Source organism: Liolophura sinensis, chromosome 7, assembly GCF_032854445.1.
Source record: "Liolophura sinensis isolate JHLJ2023 chromosome 7, CUHK_Ljap_v2, whole genome shotgun sequence".
Taxonomy (NCBI): Eukaryota; Metazoa; Mollusca; class Polyplacophora; order Chitonida; family Chitonidae; genus Liolophura; species Liolophura sinensis.
In genome coordinates this window covers 36,876,804-36,893,529 of record NC_088301.1, presented here as the reverse complement: position 1 = coordinate 36,893,529, position 16,726 = coordinate 36,876,804, and the positions used below count along the sequence as shown (strand labels likewise).

The 16,726-nt window shown below is 36.1% G+C and overlaps 1 protein-coding gene across 1 annotated transcript in view; it reads left to right on the top strand.

The window, feature by feature from the left end:
• The window catches only part of LOC135471188 (focal adhesion kinase 1-like), a 48,204-nt gene extending 31,684 nt beyond the window's left edge, over nucleotides 1-16,520 (top strand). Inside the window, 20 exon segments of the mRNA XM_064750295.1 lie at nucleotides 2,302-2,332; nucleotides 2,635-2,699; nucleotides 3,583-3,639; nucleotides 4,115-4,180; nucleotides 5,949-6,046; nucleotides 6,505-6,589; nucleotides 6,972-7,075; nucleotides 7,464-7,579; nucleotides 8,111-8,211; nucleotides 8,939-9,028; nucleotides 9,491-9,695; nucleotides 10,120-10,199; nucleotides 10,316-10,353; nucleotides 10,642-11,121; nucleotides 12,414-12,566; nucleotides 13,271-13,403; nucleotides 13,690-13,751; nucleotides 14,093-14,233; nucleotides 14,998-15,078; nucleotides 15,719-16,520. Of these exon segments, the coding sequence (XP_064606365.1) occupies nucleotides 2,302-2,332; nucleotides 2,635-2,699; nucleotides 3,583-3,639; nucleotides 4,115-4,180; nucleotides 5,949-6,046; nucleotides 6,505-6,589; nucleotides 6,972-7,075; nucleotides 7,464-7,579; nucleotides 8,111-8,211; nucleotides 8,939-9,028; nucleotides 9,491-9,695; nucleotides 10,120-10,199; nucleotides 10,316-10,353; nucleotides 10,642-11,121; nucleotides 12,414-12,566; nucleotides 13,271-13,403; nucleotides 13,690-13,751; nucleotides 14,093-14,233; nucleotides 14,998-15,078; nucleotides 15,719-15,937 (2,405 nt within the window). The 3' untranslated portion in view covers nucleotides 15,938-16,520.
• Nucleotides 16,521-16,726: the final 206 nt, after the last annotated feature.

The window sequence follows — 16,726 nt, the reverse complement described above, 5'->3', positions numbered from 1 at the left end:
GCTGTTAGAGATGTAACTCCAGCAAGCATGCGTACAAAGAATGAGATTTAGGTACCATTTTCCATTGTTATTGTAGGCCAATAGCAATATTACATGAGAAGTATTCCACATCTCTTAATGGTCAAGCAGTACCTAAAATATTACTCATAGTGATTTGAAATGTACTAAGTACACCTGAAGCTCAAGTAAGCATACATAGCTGAGTACCCACAAAAAGAAAGATGTACATGTACATACCTGTTGCTACAACTGTTAGTACATATACAATGTATTCTGCCTGCAACACTTCTGCTTCTGATAAATGTGTAATGTTGGGTTTGGTGCTGTTTTGACATTATTTAAGGTTGTTAAATTTTAATAATGTTATATGGATGTTAGCATGGTGCATTTTCATACTAATTGATCTTGTTTTTTATGTAAAATGGTTTGAGGATTACAAATCACCTCTTATCTGGATGGATTGTCTGGATGGGTCTTCAGCACTGTGGTGGTGTAATATGGTTTCACTTTCTTGTCACATGGTTTTAGTTTGTTGGTCATCCTGAGAATGATATAAAACACTTCAATAAGTACATCCATATAAATGTCTGTGACTTGGAAAACGGAATGGCAGTGTTATTAGTGTAGCACTGCATGTAACCATGAGAGAAATTTGCAGACAGGCCTTACATGAAGTTTATGAGCTAAATTTATGTAATACACATTTTAGATAGGACAAATTATAATCATAATTATTATTAGTCATGTTCAAATCGTGGCATGTTGCATGGTTGATTGCATTAATTTGGACTTCAGTAGCCATTCGCGAATTGGTATACATATATACGTAAATACATGTATGTGTTTATATGGTAGCATACTCATTTGGCATGCATGGTGTCCAAGCACAGATCTAGTACTGTATTTTTTGTGTTAAAGATAAACTTTGAACATGCTCCGTAATTATTTGAATATGTAAATAGTCGTTCGCGTACTAAGCATGACGATGTATAGTATAAAGTTCCTCCAAATACCCAAGGTCAGCAAAAGGTAGAAGAATAAGAGCATATAATTTAGTGATAGCATCAATTTTAATGAAAGAAGCATGTTTTCTAAAACACCTAAATCTGACTTTTGTTGTTTTGTTTTTTTTATTTGGTTGAATGTGATTAAAAAGACCACTGTTTTTTTTTTTCCTCCTTTTCTTTTTCTAAGTTGCAAATTATGGTGAACATTTCTGGTAATAGCAATGTTGCAGTCACAGAATTCACAGAATGGAATTATTCTTTAAAATGGGATGGAATTTTCATCTTAGGTTCATTTGAACTCTACAAGGCCTGATCCTGCATTATGAATGTTTAGTATGATTCTTTGTTTTCATCCTACAGCACATATGTTTACGGCTGTAACATCATATAAAATCTATGTATCAAGCCATTTGTGGGACATTATAGTAAGGGTGTGGTTATGTGTCACCTATGGTATGATAGTACATTATATAATAATTATGGCATGTTGCACTTGCTCAATATGTTCAGTTTTGCTTGTATCACGTACATGGTTTTGTTGTCATTATGTTGTCATGTGTGGACATTGCACGGCACCCGATGAATTAACAGGAGTGTTTGTGTTATAGGAGCTCTAAGTTTACTACATGATGAGAAAAAAAATTTCAGTTTTTCATTGAACACATAAAAGTATATTTTCCAGGAGTTTTTTCTTTTTTATGTTAAGATATTTTTTTTTCTTTTTCTTTTTTTTTTTTTTTTTTTGCTGGAGTTTGATTATAAATGAAATAATCACCAAATTATGACAAAATTATATATGGATAACAGGACATGGGACAATGATAGCCACTTTGTTGGTGTATTCCAATATCACCTGCATTTCCTATAAACCATTCCGAAAATTGTGCCTGCAAATAACAATTCTTGTTCATGATGTAACATGCACTTATTTATATGTACCTTGTTTAGATGGACGTGTAGCATAACTGTCACAATGGATCATATCTAATTAAAAATATCACATCATGTGTGTCGGTTGTGAGGAATTGTTTTATTTTGTCATTTCTCAAAATGGTGTTGTACATGCACATGGTATAAGATTTGTTAGTGATTGTTAAAGTTGGAAGGATGTAAGTGAGTAACTAGGTTACATAGACAAGATGTAATCAGTGTCAGTTGTTTTTCTTGAAACTTAAACTGACTGAAAAATTCTTCACATTATTTTTACCTGCAAAAGTTTGTTGTCCTTTTTCTTGAAAAAAAAGAAACATAACTCCAAATGAGTGTTATTTCTTATATCTCACTGTTTACCCAGGTGAAACGATTCCAAGAACACCAAGGTCAAGGTAAGAAACAAGTTAACCTGCAGTATTTGTGTATAAGACATACTTTATGGCATGTGTTTGTCAGTGTTTTCAAGGTACGCTTTTCTGCAAAAATGTGTGTAGAAACAATTCAAATAAAGAGCTATTCTGAAAGATTAGTATCAAAAAACATTTGTGAAAAAGAAAGAAAAAAAAGAAGGGAGGAATAAGAAGCTTATATTAAACTTAGCTCAAAATGTTATAGTTGTATATACATGCTCAGTTAAAATGTTCATTTAATACTGACCTTTGTTTTGTTTCTGTTTTTTTGTTTTTTGTTGTAGTTCTCAAAAGAGCTCAGATCCAGTCAACTTCACTAAGGCCTCTGCACCCTTGAGTCCCACAGACCGTGAGTTGTACTCTTTACTGACATGTTCTAAATCACCCAGAGAAACCTGAAAGGATTGCACAAAATCTTCTTATGAACTGTTACAAAAAAGTGGTGGAAAAAGGCAGTCAAAATTTTTGTGTGTGTGTATGTTTTTTTTCTGTTTACCCTGCAGTTATTAGGGATTTTTGTTCAATCCTTCAGCATTGATTGGCTTATTTAGGCCATTCAAAAACTCATCCATGTACCGTGTCAAAATCAGCCAATCACATTCTTCGTACTTCATTGTCTTCGTGATTGTTCCAATTCGTTGACAAATTTCTCTCCTGTGGAATGCAGACACTACTGAATTGTGCTCGGAGTTATGAAATGCTTCCTGTCTAGCGTATGGCGGTGTGAGCATGTGTATTCAGTTATTCTTATTGCTTTGGTCATGTGACCGCTTTGTTTCTCTGACTCTACTGACTGTCTTATTGGATTGGATTACATGTACTTGCTGTCTATAGCCAGAGGCCTGTAACCAGGGTATCAGAATGAGTTTAATACATGAATTTTTAGCGTAAGTTTTTCGCTTATTTGTAATGGCTTCTAATGCTCAAAGATTCATTCTGTTAAAAAACAGCATAAAGTAAAATTAGTAAAAAATAAATGTGGTATTCTATACATTTTTATTCATTGGAAAATTTGATTCAGGTAGCTAAAAGAAAAAGATTTGTATGCCATGTACAGGTTACAACTCCACATGTTGAATTTGGGCTTAGGGCTTCACCAAAAGTTTATAGAGCGATCTGGAATTCTTCCCCCAGTCACAGGTCTCTGGTTTACAATACTGTATGATGGCATTGGTGCATGTGTATTACAGTTTGCATTTTGGTGAGCTGCCATGTTAATTTCTCCTCGGCAGGGGTGTCTGACTATGCTGAAATAGTTGAAGAGGAAGGAGATTATAGCACCCCTGATGGTAAGAATTCGGAATAGTCTTTAGCACAATAGGTGTAGAAGTTATTTTAAGTTATTATTTTCAAGTTTTAAGATTAAAGTAGAAAAAAGGGCAGTTCTTTTGTTGGCCATGATTTTATTTTTCCTTGCCATTCACCATTGGGTTTTCTAGCAGCATTTAGCAGTAGTGAACATGTAGAATTTAATTTGATGTCAGTTATGCTTTAAAAAAAAATGAAAAAAAAAATATTTCTTTGGCTCATGTGAATTGCAAGTTACAAGAAGTACACTGACCCAAGCATCAGGAAAACAAAACTTTCCTTTCCAAACTTGTGTAGTTGTGCACAAGAGTACATTAAGTTCTTTGTAATATCTCCAGATTTTATTTTCTTGAAGAAAAATTGAGCATTATAATTCAGGTGTTTATACTAGAGCTTATTAATTTGACTTGAAAATACTTTTAATATGGTACACTGGGATGGTTTTGTTCCCATCAGTTGCAGTTATTCTGACCCAGTCAATGTTGACTGGGCAAGTCAGTCTCTCATCTGCCAAGCAAAAGTGTGAGTTGTCTACCTCTTGTCCACTAGGTGGCATGACCAGGTTACTTGTTTGCAGTGATCTGATTTTTTTTTTTTTTTTCTTGTCAACAAACAAATCGTGATGCATTTAGTAAATAACTTGACTGAATGATACTGCTGAGGTGAAAACTTGACAGATGTGCGAAAATAGGTAGTATTTGTAAGAACAGCTAAACCAAAAGTATTTCAATCTGTGCTTGTAAAACAAGAAAAATGCTGTGCTGCATTCTCATCAGTAGAATGTTCAGGGCGGTTGTCATTTTAGTGAATGGCATCCATATTTAGACAAGATAGCTTTAACAGCTCATTGAAGTTCCAAGTAGTTTCTTTATTAATAAATGTAGTTTTTGTATGTACATGTATTTGAATAACAGCATGGAATGTATTTGTTCGTAGTTATTAGGTTTGCTTATGAAATCCGCATCATATATGCATGGAGGTTATGACATATCTTATACTGTGTGATACATTGGTTAATTCATTCTGTGACTTGTTAAAAAAGAAAAGGTGCATCTTTCTAGCTTTAATTCGTTTTGCAATTATCTCGGGATTTAAAAATTGAAATAAAATGATATTATTAAGAGATTACCTGACATACATTTTTATATCTGCTAGTCCTAATGCACATGCACATTGTAGTTACATAACGATACTTGTGCTACCTAACGCTGTAAACTTCTACATGTACACAGGATTAATAAGGCATTTTGTTTTTAGTGTTCCGACACATACCTGTAGGGTACTCAGCATAAATGATGAAATAACATAATGACCTTTTGGTGTTATTTGGTATATTATTACACTGTCAGTCTTATGTACATGTACACAGAAAAGGAACATCTTTTCCCTATTTATGCTTACTTCATAGCCACTGTTGGCAACATGAGCATAGAATTTTTATTAGCCAGTGCCGCCATATCTTTTAATTTTTCTCTTTGCTTTGATAAACACTCAAGAGAAAAATTGTGTAATTATAAAATTTAGTTACCCTTTTCATTAGTGGCTTTAGTACACATCACATCCAAGATACTTTCAAAATGCTCAGTCTTTCATTCATTTAATGTGACAATTTATTTTTGTGCGAAATCAGGGTTGCCCTTTCTCCTCTCAAAATTAGCCACAACCTTCCAAAAACTCTAATCTAAGTTTCAAAGAAATGAAATATTGGGATAAGCTGTGCAACTGTGTCGTCAATATAGTCAAGAACTTCAGGCTGCATCCTACGTGATACTTACGTAATGGAATAAGTTGGTTTTCTGTTGGTTTCAATGTCTTGTTAGTCATTACTGTACACATGGCATATCAGATGAGAAAGTGATGGAGGTATTTCCATAGGAGGGCTGTTGAGACGTGTGTAGCTACTGTATCATATATTGGTAACTTACTAATAGCATTTGCTCCACATATTGTGTGCTTGTTACTCAAGTTGTTTCTATACGGTTGTATTGTTATGAAGTATATCATCATCTTCAGATAATGATTATTTTGTCACATTTGTGTACAAGTTTCCAAAGGAGATATTTATTATACTTAAATAGTGTTGCATTTATCCAAAGATACTCCCAAATGCTCATTTTGTGTATGTTGTGAATCATGTAAAAATGTATTTGTTCTGCAGCTGTATTTGAATGTGAACTTAAAATTCTTAATGTTTTTGAGGGAACACATTAATTTTTGTTTTTGTCCTTTTCTATTTTGTCAGTGATCAATGTGTGAATATTTGATTGACATTTAAATTTGTTCTTTTCAGCCAAAAATTATGAAATTTGTCGAGAAAACATCAAGTTGATTGAAATTCTTGGTGAAGGACAATTTGGAGATGTTTATAAAGGTGTATTTTTTGATAAGGTAAGGAATATCTGTTTGTTAACATGCATATCTTTCTCTGTAATGTCATATTTTTTAACAAGTGTAAATATAAATACATTTGGAAACATTTTTACTAAATGACAAAGGTGTATGAGTAACTCATTATGGACCTTTTAAGTGGTGACATTCTGACATCATGGTAACTTCTCTTTGCACCGACTATGTCGCTTTGCGGCTCGGAGAGTTAAATAAGTACATTTTAACATAGGTTAGTATTCATGGATACAGTAATGAAAATTATCCATAAAACTTGCACTTTGTAGAAATAAACAAGAGTAATTAAAAGTGCTAATAATTTTATCATTCGACATATTAAAATTTTAAATGAATTATCAAGTATAATAATATACTGAAGAAAGAGGGGAAAACTGCTGTCCAGAATTATGACTTTAATTGTATCTTTGTTTTGTTTTTTTTTGTTTTTTTTTTTTCTCCAGGATTATGAGGAGGTTCCAGTTGCTGTGAAGACTTGTAAAGAAGACAACGAAGATACTATGACAGAAAAATTCCTTGAGGAAGCTTGTAAGTTGGAAAAAGTGAACTTCCTTTTATTGTCAGAATAATAAGCTGTTTGAGTCTTAGCAATGCTTAATTTCCGTTGCCATGTAGTTTGTCACATCAGAAGGAATTGGTGTAGTAAATATTACAGTTTTAATTTTATATATATACATGTATACAATGCCCCAACAGTCATGATAAAATCTGAATAGTCATGAATATCTATTCCAGTTATGATTTGAAAAGGTGATGAACTTTGCAAAGTTTAGAGAAAATCATGAATTTTTTCTCAGAACATCACCATATGAAAATGTGCCTCAAAAGTTGTAACTATTTGTACTGAAAATGTAGACTAGCATTTAATTAGATTGCCTGGGTACCCTAAAATGTTTCTTTCTCTTTACAGATATTATGCGTCAGTTTGATCATCCCCATATTGTGAAGTTGATTGGAATCTGTTCAGAAACATCACCAGTGTGGATTGTTATGGAGTTAGCTAAGCATGGAGAGGTAACTCTAGATAATATGATATCATCTGTTTAATTGAGCCTATCATAAAAATTTCTTGCTGTAAGATATTACTGTAAATAACATTATGTCCTTCTATCATCCGTCTGGCGCAGGATTCTTGAAGCCCACTTAATGTTATGAGTACGTAACTCTTATGGTGGTGTAATGGCTACGCGTTTTTTTGCTATGGTATATAATTTTGAGTACTTAATGGTACATGAATATGTCCCCAGATAACTATTGTTATCATTGCACAACATCAGCAGGTGTTGGTTAATGTCTCCCCAAAAATGTGTTTTAAAATACAAGAAAACAGTTACAGATTTGTTTTATTGATGTCTGATTGCCTTTGTACTCATATTTAAATGAGTGTTTATCTGTTGTCCAGATGAGGGCATATCTTCAAAACAACTCCCACAGGCTGGATCTGACCACCCTAATCATGTATGCCTATCAGCTTAGCACAGCGCTCTCGTATCTTGAGAGCAAAAAATTTGTTCACAGGTAACCTTACTTTCTTATGTATGCTTTACATGTGAGTGTGCCACATGGATTTCTGTGCTGGCTAGAGAAAAATTTCAAAATGTTTTATAGAGCTATCACAGTTTTGTAAGTCAGTACCAAAACATTTCACTCTTGCCTCACACTAACAGTCATTATTATACCTGAAAGTAATGAAAGACAGTTTTGTCCTTCTTTCAACTTCTTTTCATTTATTTATTTGTCTAAGTGGTTGATATTGTATGCCACACTCAAAATAATTTACTTGTGAATGTGCATGGCTATGGCTATAGCTGGATTTTAGACATTACAAACTTTCAGCAAAATTCATTTGACTTTCTGTCTAGTGAGGGCCCTTCTCTGTTTGAAATTGCATTTAAACTGCAATAGATAATATACCCTTACCATGTAGAGTGCTTTATAATAATAAATGTATTTTGTCATCCAGTTAAAATGTTATATCCTAAATATCATACCTTCTTTCTTAACCAAACATTTTTGTCTATGTAGAATATGTTGCATTTGTGTTTTCAGAGATATTGCAGCACGAAATGTTTTGGTGTCAGCCCACGACACAGTGAAATTGGGAGACTTTGGCTTGTCTCGCTGGGTTGAAGAGCAGTGCTATTACAAAGGTACTGTACATTTTCAGTAATTTCATGGGGTCATGGGTGTTTAATCCACACATGCAAGGCAACATTATTATTTAGTGATCAAACGGCAACCACCCATGTTCCATTCTTGTATGGACTGCATACACCAGTTGGGAGGTAGACAGGCGATTGGTAGATTCAAGACAACCGTGTGAATATAAAGCCTAATGCAGAGGAGTGTTGAATGTTTCCCTGTAAATAATGCCACACAACCATCAACTTTAAATATTGGATAGCATAGTTTATAGAACACAACCCGGAAAACAGCATGTTAAGTGTTTTGTGAAGGGAAATAGCAAAGATATATTTTCACTAGGTTGATGTTCAGATATCAGTATTTTTATCTTTTTCTTTTTTTAAATATGCACATATACTGAAAAATGACATCATGAGTTGCCTTGTACAAGCAGTCAGGAAAGGCTGGTTTTATACGCCAGGGTAGGCCTATACTCCAGCTGGGCCAGCTGACACGGTGAAGGTGCAGTAATTCAGTTACTTGGCTTCGATTGTTTTTCTTGGAACGTTTTTTTTTTTAAATAAGACCAATCCATAATGTGAGTATGATATCTGCTATATATTATTTTATTCAAATCAAACTAAACTTTAACAAGTATTGATAAAGCTGTACCAGGGGTATGTTATGTCCTGACGTTTTAGCCAATATGCTGTTAAATGTATACTTATGGTGCATACTGCCCTTGCACTCCAGCTTCCAAAGGTAAACTGCCTATAAAGTGGATGGCCCCTGAATCCATTAACTTCAGAAGGTTCACCACAGCCAGTGATGTATGGATGTTCGGTAAGTTAGCTGAGGTTTAGCATGAAAAACTGGCTTTATCACTAAACTAGCATTCAATAAATGTAAATACCTTATGTCTTCATTTTATATATGGTTGTTTGTGTGTTCATTTGTGTTATTGAAATAGAGACTATGATCAGGAAATTTGGGGGTATGTTGGTGTACTGATTTCCATGAGGACATGAAACATTTGACGAAATGTAAAGCCTGAAAAATTTAACAATTCATACAGCAACATTAAACAACATCTGATGGTTAATTCGTTGCCCCAAAAATAATTTAATAATGAATGCATTCTAGAGAGATTTTAGTCTGCATAGCATGGAATGCTTGATGTAGCTTTCCAAGGCACATTTTTATAACTTTGCCTCCATTTTGGGGTATCTAGACATGTAGTTTTGTCTTCTTACACAGATTCCTCAGATGTCGTGACAAAATCTCATTTACTTTGTTATTGTGCAGGTGTGTGTATCTGGGAGATCCTGATGTATGGTGTTAAGCCATTCCAGGGGGTAAAGAATAACGATGTGATAGGGAAGATAGAGGCAGGAGAGAGGCTGCCCCTCCCACCTGGCTGTCCCCCAGGCCTCTACAATCTCATGTGTGCCTGCTGGTCCTATGAACCCTCCAAGAGGCCAGCCTTTTCACATCTTAAACAGACGCTACAGTAAGTTACCTGCTGCCCAAGGTAATCTTTAAATAAGCTTTTCATGCTGGCTTCCAGCATATGTGTTGACACATGAATGTGGACTGATAGGAAGCATCTTTATTTTGCACTTATGTAATTCTTCAACCTTTTCGCATATCATTATTTTGTGTAACATTATAACATTATACTTTTTATAAAGCCCTGAAATTTGCCAATCCAACCATAGTTAGGTCTACAAAGTGAAGCTAAGAGCTTGCTTAAATTGCACTGAAAATTCCTTTTTCATATGCGAAAAGGTTGAGTAATTAGGGTAACTATAGCTACTACTATGGCTCACAGCAAAAGGAAATTCAGTCCAAGCTCATCATAGTCAGCTTTACCATATCCCAGTGATTCATGGCATTTGTTTGTTCTGATGCAAACCTGTTTAATTGTTTTCCAGGGAATCTCTGTTAGAGGAGCGGTTGAGACAAGAGGAGGAAATGAGACGTGATAATCGCAGGGTTCAAGCCATTTCATGGGGTGAGCGTTAACTCCCTTCTCTCTTTGTAGTTTGTATACGAATGTAATAGGGTTATAACACATTGATTAAGAAAATGAAAGAACCTAATATTTATGTATTGTCCTGTTTGTTTCAGTTTCTAATGGCTCAGAGGAAGAACAAGCCCCTCCAAAGGTAAGCCTACACCAAACTCACTGTATTAAAAACTTACTGTATTAAATCAAAAATTCAGTTTATGAATATATACATGCTAGAAGCTTTGGTCAAATTTAACCACTGGTCTGTAATATATTATGATAATTTGTATTTAGCCACATTACCACATTAAAAGACAGCCATGCACTTCATGTTACGCCACCCCACTGCCAAACGTAGTTTTTTTAAATTAACAGCTGTAATCATGTCAATTGAATGTTAATTAGTGGACTTTTTACTGATAAACTTGCCATCCTCTTCTTCCAGCCAACACGGCCCCCGTTTCCTGTGGCAACAGGCTCCACCCCTAATCTCAGTATAAACAACAGTATGTCTGTACCTCAGCAACTCCAGTGGGGCAGCACTTCTAACTTACCACTTGGGCACAGTACACCTGTGACCAGCTTCGAAAACCCCAGCAAGTCGTTTAACAGCCAGGTAGAAGAGACTGCCCATGAACCAGTCAATACTGTTGCTCCAGGAGGACCCTCAATCCACCAGAGTTATTTCCCTTCTTCACTGGGTTACAGTAAGCTGCCTACAACAACAGCCGCTCAGCCGAGTGCGGCAGTCAGTGTCTCCTCAGGGGCACAGTCGTCAGGGTACCAGTCTGCAGGCTACACTGCTGGAGCATACATCGCTGAGCGTGAGATGATGGAGGGGCCTCCACCTGGACAGGTACCCTCTCCTCGCCACTCCCTTGTAATCCCCAGCATCGGCTCGCCCCGAAGACCCCTGAGTGTGCATGTGAGTGTCAAGCAAAGCTGCTTTAACCTAACACACTGCCTTGGCTAAGTAATAGACAGCATCAAAACCTCTCCTAGTAATCAAATTTGTAGTTAGACCTAATGTGTAATGTTACTGATCAGAGGCTGATTGATCAAGCAGGTATTCAGTAAATTCAATGCTGATCATCAAGATAGGTAAACAACATTCAGGTATGCTAACAGAAATTTATGTGATTTCCAGATATTGGTTGAAACAACTATTAGAGACATATGTATAGAAACCTTGTGTGTAGTCTTACACAGAGGAAAACTTCGGACTTTTGCATGTCTGCTCTTAGTCTTAGACATTTTTCTAGCCCTGTGCACTACAATCGAAATGATCTTCCTGTTTAAGTAACTCATCCATGGGTTTGTTGTTGTTGTTTTGTGAGCATATGTGTGTGTGTGTGTGAAAAAATTCATGTGCCTGTGTTTTACTTTTTCTTTAATCTGCCTTTTGACCTGCCGTGAGTCTCAGTTAACTTATAAAGCAATCTAAATTGTTGCTTGTTTCAGCTTTGTAGTAACTGTAACATAGTACATTGAGTAACTTTTAAGATAACAAAGTCTTGACACAGATGTAATTTTTCACTTTTGCTTTAGTATACTACTAATATGAGCATATGCCAGATTGTATTGAGCATTAATGAACTGTTGTGCTCTCCTTTCAATGGTGTATGACTAGCATTACAAACTTAATTATACTTAAGTGTACATGTAACTAACATAGGTAATTTGTAGTGAAGATTTCTAGGTCTTTGTTAACAACTTACAGTTGCACAAATTATAAATGCACGTAAAATATTTTTAAGAAAGCATTTGTTGTTATGTTCCTGATACGACAGAAGGAGAAAGACCTTGAGTACTGCATTAAACACCAGTCAGATAAATAATTATATTGGTCGTAATGCATCAGGCAGGCCATCGGTGTATTAAATATGAAAGCGGTGGTGTCTGCAGCTGTTAATAAATTGTTTTAAACTACATACTATAGTCACACTGCTTTGCTGGCATTAGAGCATCCACCTCAAAGTTGAGAGACCCGTGGCATGTGTGGTGTCTTTGGCAAGATAGTTGAGTGGGGACAGCATTTTTGCAGCATGTACTCGCTTTACTACAAGAAGACACAGTATATATTTACACACGTAATGACTCCTCATCGTCACACGAAAAATTGTCAAGTATGACGTTAAACCCCAAGCATTCATTCATTCATTCATACTATAGTCATCTAGCCTGTCAGATTGTGATGTCAGTTATCTTCCTTTACAGGAAAGAGAAGCCATTGATCACATGACAATGCAGCAGCAAAAGTACATGGATCAGAGAGAGCAGCAGCAACTCGAGGACCGCATGAGACAGCAACAACGAGAATCTGAGGAAGATGCACGATGGCTGCTCTCTGAGGAAAAGCAGTTGGTCCAGGTAGAAAAGTGTACTCACAAACACTGTCATAGTTTTTGTACATTTCAATCATGAAAGTGTAAGTTTGCAGTTCACTCTCTCCAGAACAGCTGATTTTGAATCTACAGTCCTTTAATAGGAAACAGAATTGTTCGCCTAGAAAAAGCCACATTGTGCTGTAGCAGACACTATTATTAAGAAAAGTACTCAGCCCATGTCCATGGTTTGTTGCGTGTTGGTAGCATGAATACTCACTTTGCTATATATAATAGGTAAATCTGTATCGTCATTAACACAATACCATAAAAATCGCTTCAAAGAGACATTGGTTAGAGCATCTGCCTCAGTGGACAGACATAGGATCAAATCCCTGTTGAGTCTTGGTGCTCAGCACTGAGAGGCTAAAGAAAGGATACATGTCTGGTTGGTCCGGTGTCAGTATAATGTGACTGGGTTGGGTGTCATGTCTGGTGTCTTTGACATGATGCTTCAGTGGCAGCAGCACTTCGACGGAATCGACTGTCCCTGCCACAAGAAGATACAGTATTTGTTCACACACTTAATGACTCTTTATCATCATATGACTGAAAAATTGTGAAATACGATGTAAAATCCCAAGCATAGATATATACATACAATGCCTTAAAATAGAATAAAAACCCAGTTGTTTTCTCCTTTTTAGTCTTCATGATAGATCACATTATTACTTGAACTCTTGTTTGCAGGATGGTCAAAAGAAGAACTTGGTGAAAAAACTATCAAGTAGTGTTCAGAAAAACAGTGCCAAAGAGAACACACCTCCACCGAGTGCTCCAGGTGGGCCCAGGTGTCATCCAAGACTTACCAGTCAGAACTCCAGTGAGTACATAATTACCTCCTTAAATTTCCTTGCTGAAACTCCAGCTTGAGTGGTAGGATATTTTAGTTGCCTCATCAAGTGGAAATAACTAGAGATCATGAATATATGAAACAATGAACAAAATGTTTGTCTTTAACAAGTGGCGCTACATTTCTGACATGAATCACTCTTTGAAAATGAAAAAGTTAAAATGTTTGGTTTTGTTTCATGGTGTACTGAAAGTGAAGACTTGTTAGTCCAAGCTAATATGAAAATTAAAATCATAACTGGTTATATTTTTTTCAGGCAGCAGCACAGCTAGTAGTTCCAGTGAAGCCACAGAAAATGGAGCATCAGGAGAAAAAACTGTGAGTAGGTCGCTCTGAACTAATTATCATTTCCTTTTAACAAATGCTTATTTGGTTGACAAATGATTCCATCAATTTATTCCAGTTCATAGCACAATGATATTATTTTAAATACTGTGCTAATTATTCAAGATCGAGACAAACATCTCAGTGACATTGGTTTGCTTGAGCTTAAAATATGTTGGTTCTCATGACAGAACTACTTATGTAGCCTGAAATTATCCATGATGCTCAGTGTGCTTTAAACTTTGCTGAAATAATCAGTACTGTTGGATAATCAGTTCTATTGGAACTGCTTATCTGTAGGTTTTGTTTATGTTCTGTTTCTCTTTTGTTTTCAGTATGAGCCGAGTCCAACTGCGGACATTGAAAGAACTGGTGATAAGGTGTATGAGTATACTACGAATGTGGTGCGGGCTGTGATGGACATGTCAAGAGGAGTCCATATGGCAAGAGCAGAAAATTATGTTGACCTTGTCAAGGTCAGTACTTCATTTAAAAAAAAAAAAAAAAAAAAAAAAAAAATTCGGCCGTAATGAAATAGTTGGTTACCAGGTAAACTTACATCCAGATGGTGATAGTGAGGACCTGTGTGGCCTGTGGTTAGTGTGCCAGCACTGCGCAGTGACCCAGAAGCCTCCGTCGCTGGGAGTTCATGTCCAGCTCATACTGGCTTCCTCTGTGGCCATATGTGGGAATGTCTGCCAGAAATATGCAGATGGTTGTGGTTTCCACAGGGCCGTGCCCGGTTTCCTCCCACTATTTCATTATAGATGAATTTTATTTTTGCTGACTGCCGTAGTATAAGTGAAATATTCGTGAGTATGGTGTAAGACACCAGTCAGATAAATAAATAAATGATGGTGATCGTGTGATTTTTCCTGTTTAATTTAGCTAGGAATAGAAGAAGTATTCTAAACATTCATGCCAAGCAAACTTTCATTTGCTGGTATTAAGATTAAATATCATTAATATCTTAGTCAGGTTTGAAATTTATTAGAAGACCAAAAACTCCAACAATTGAGTGGTGCTTTTTTGTGTGAAAATCATTGTAGTAATTATGACAACACAATTTCTTATTCAGTTTAAAATATATTAAAAATATTATTGAGTATGGTATAAAAGTCCAATCAAATAAATAAATAAATAAAATTCATTAAGTGAAAAATGCATAATTCTGTGTGGTAAACTCCATGCCCTGAAATATGTAGAGTTACAGCCATATAGTTTTGCTTTCTTGTTACAGAAAGTCGGTTTGGAGTTAAGAGGCCTTCTGGGTAGTGTAGATGATGTGGTAACAAAGTTGCCAGGACAGCAAAGCAGTCAGGTAAGTAAAGTCCGTGAACTGGACAATGCTTTTTATTGTTAATAAATTTGCATGCGTTTTTCAATGACTTTTTTTGGTAGAGCATCTACATGTATGTAGCACAGGTGAGGTGCAAGTTCAAACTTGACCCTGGACAAGGAATTGTTACATTCCTGTGTTTTCGTTGCTGGTGTAGCATCAGTGATGCTCATCTACCCATTTGTGAAGTCTAAGGTTCGTTCAAGATAACGTCTTTCACTAACATGTGCACAAATGTACCTCACAATGTTCAGATATTTATACCAGGCACTCCAGTGTCCTCCATTTATAAGTGAAAAATTCTTGAGTACGGGATAGATGAGGAGTCAGATAAATAAATAAACATGTGTAAGTAGATGGAAGCATTTTTGATTGGATTTCAGAGTTGGATATCTGTGTGAATAATTGCCACAATATTGAAATGGCTAAAATATTGCCCACTTGGCCTGTAACCATTTTCATTTGTTCATCTATTCTATGCAGTTAACTGTGGTCTGCAGTAAAATAAAGTGTAAACCAGTAGCTCTCCTGCTTTCATACATATGCTTTAAATTGCTATGGGATTGAAATTGTGTGGCTAATGGTGGCTAACACTGAACATATTTTGTTTTCTTTGTCTTAGATTGAGATGGCGCACAAAGTGCTGAGTAAAGACATGGCCTCCCTAATCCAGGCCATGAAGCTGGCACAGCAGTACAGCACGACAACATTGGATACAGAGTACAGAAAGAGCATGTTACAGGCTGCCCATGTACTGGCCATGGACTCTAAAAACTTACTGGATGTTGTGGACACGGCGAGAGTCCAGGGGGGCTTAACCAAAAAATCTGTGTTGAGGTGACCCTCCGCCTTAGGCAAATCTAGCACAGTCTGTGATTGGTCTGCAGTTGTCTGCCCTTGACCCGTGCCGGCCCACGAACACTGGACTGTGAAGTACACTGCTGAATTGTTCTACTTATGATGTACCACAGAGATGTGAAAGCATGACATGTTGACTTCCCTGAACTTTTCTTCCAGCCCGTCAGAAAGATAATTATCAAGTTTGCAGGCCCGTGCTTTTTGAACTTATTGTATGATACTACATCATGTGTTAATTTTATAGCATAAAAAAAGCAAAAATGACATCTCTTAGCCCTTTATAATGAACTTTTGAAGACAGTATGGGCTTGGAAATGCTGTATTAAGTTACAAAATTAGATGTTTCCAGGTTTTATGCAGTATGTCCTGTTCAGTGTTGTCTGACTGTGTTGATCATTGTGTCAGGGTGACATTTCATGAAGGAATTCCTCAACATAAGCACCTGTTCGATCTCACCCTTCTGGTATAGACAGCTGCATAAAATTAAATTCATCATCATTCACAGCCTTAAACAACAATTCAAAACTTTAACTAACCGCAGTGCCCCCTTCCACACACACACACACTCAAATTGCTTACAAAATTTTTTTTTTAAACATACATGCAGATCAAGTGATAAGCCAGTAAATTGTCAGTGACCATGTCAGAATGTTTTACATATGCAATTTTCATCTTTAGATACGTTAGCCTTTCACACTTCAAAAGTTACTGCTTTGTGAGAATACCAGCTCAGGTTCCTATCCACAGTTCAGCTATTTACGATGATCACAAT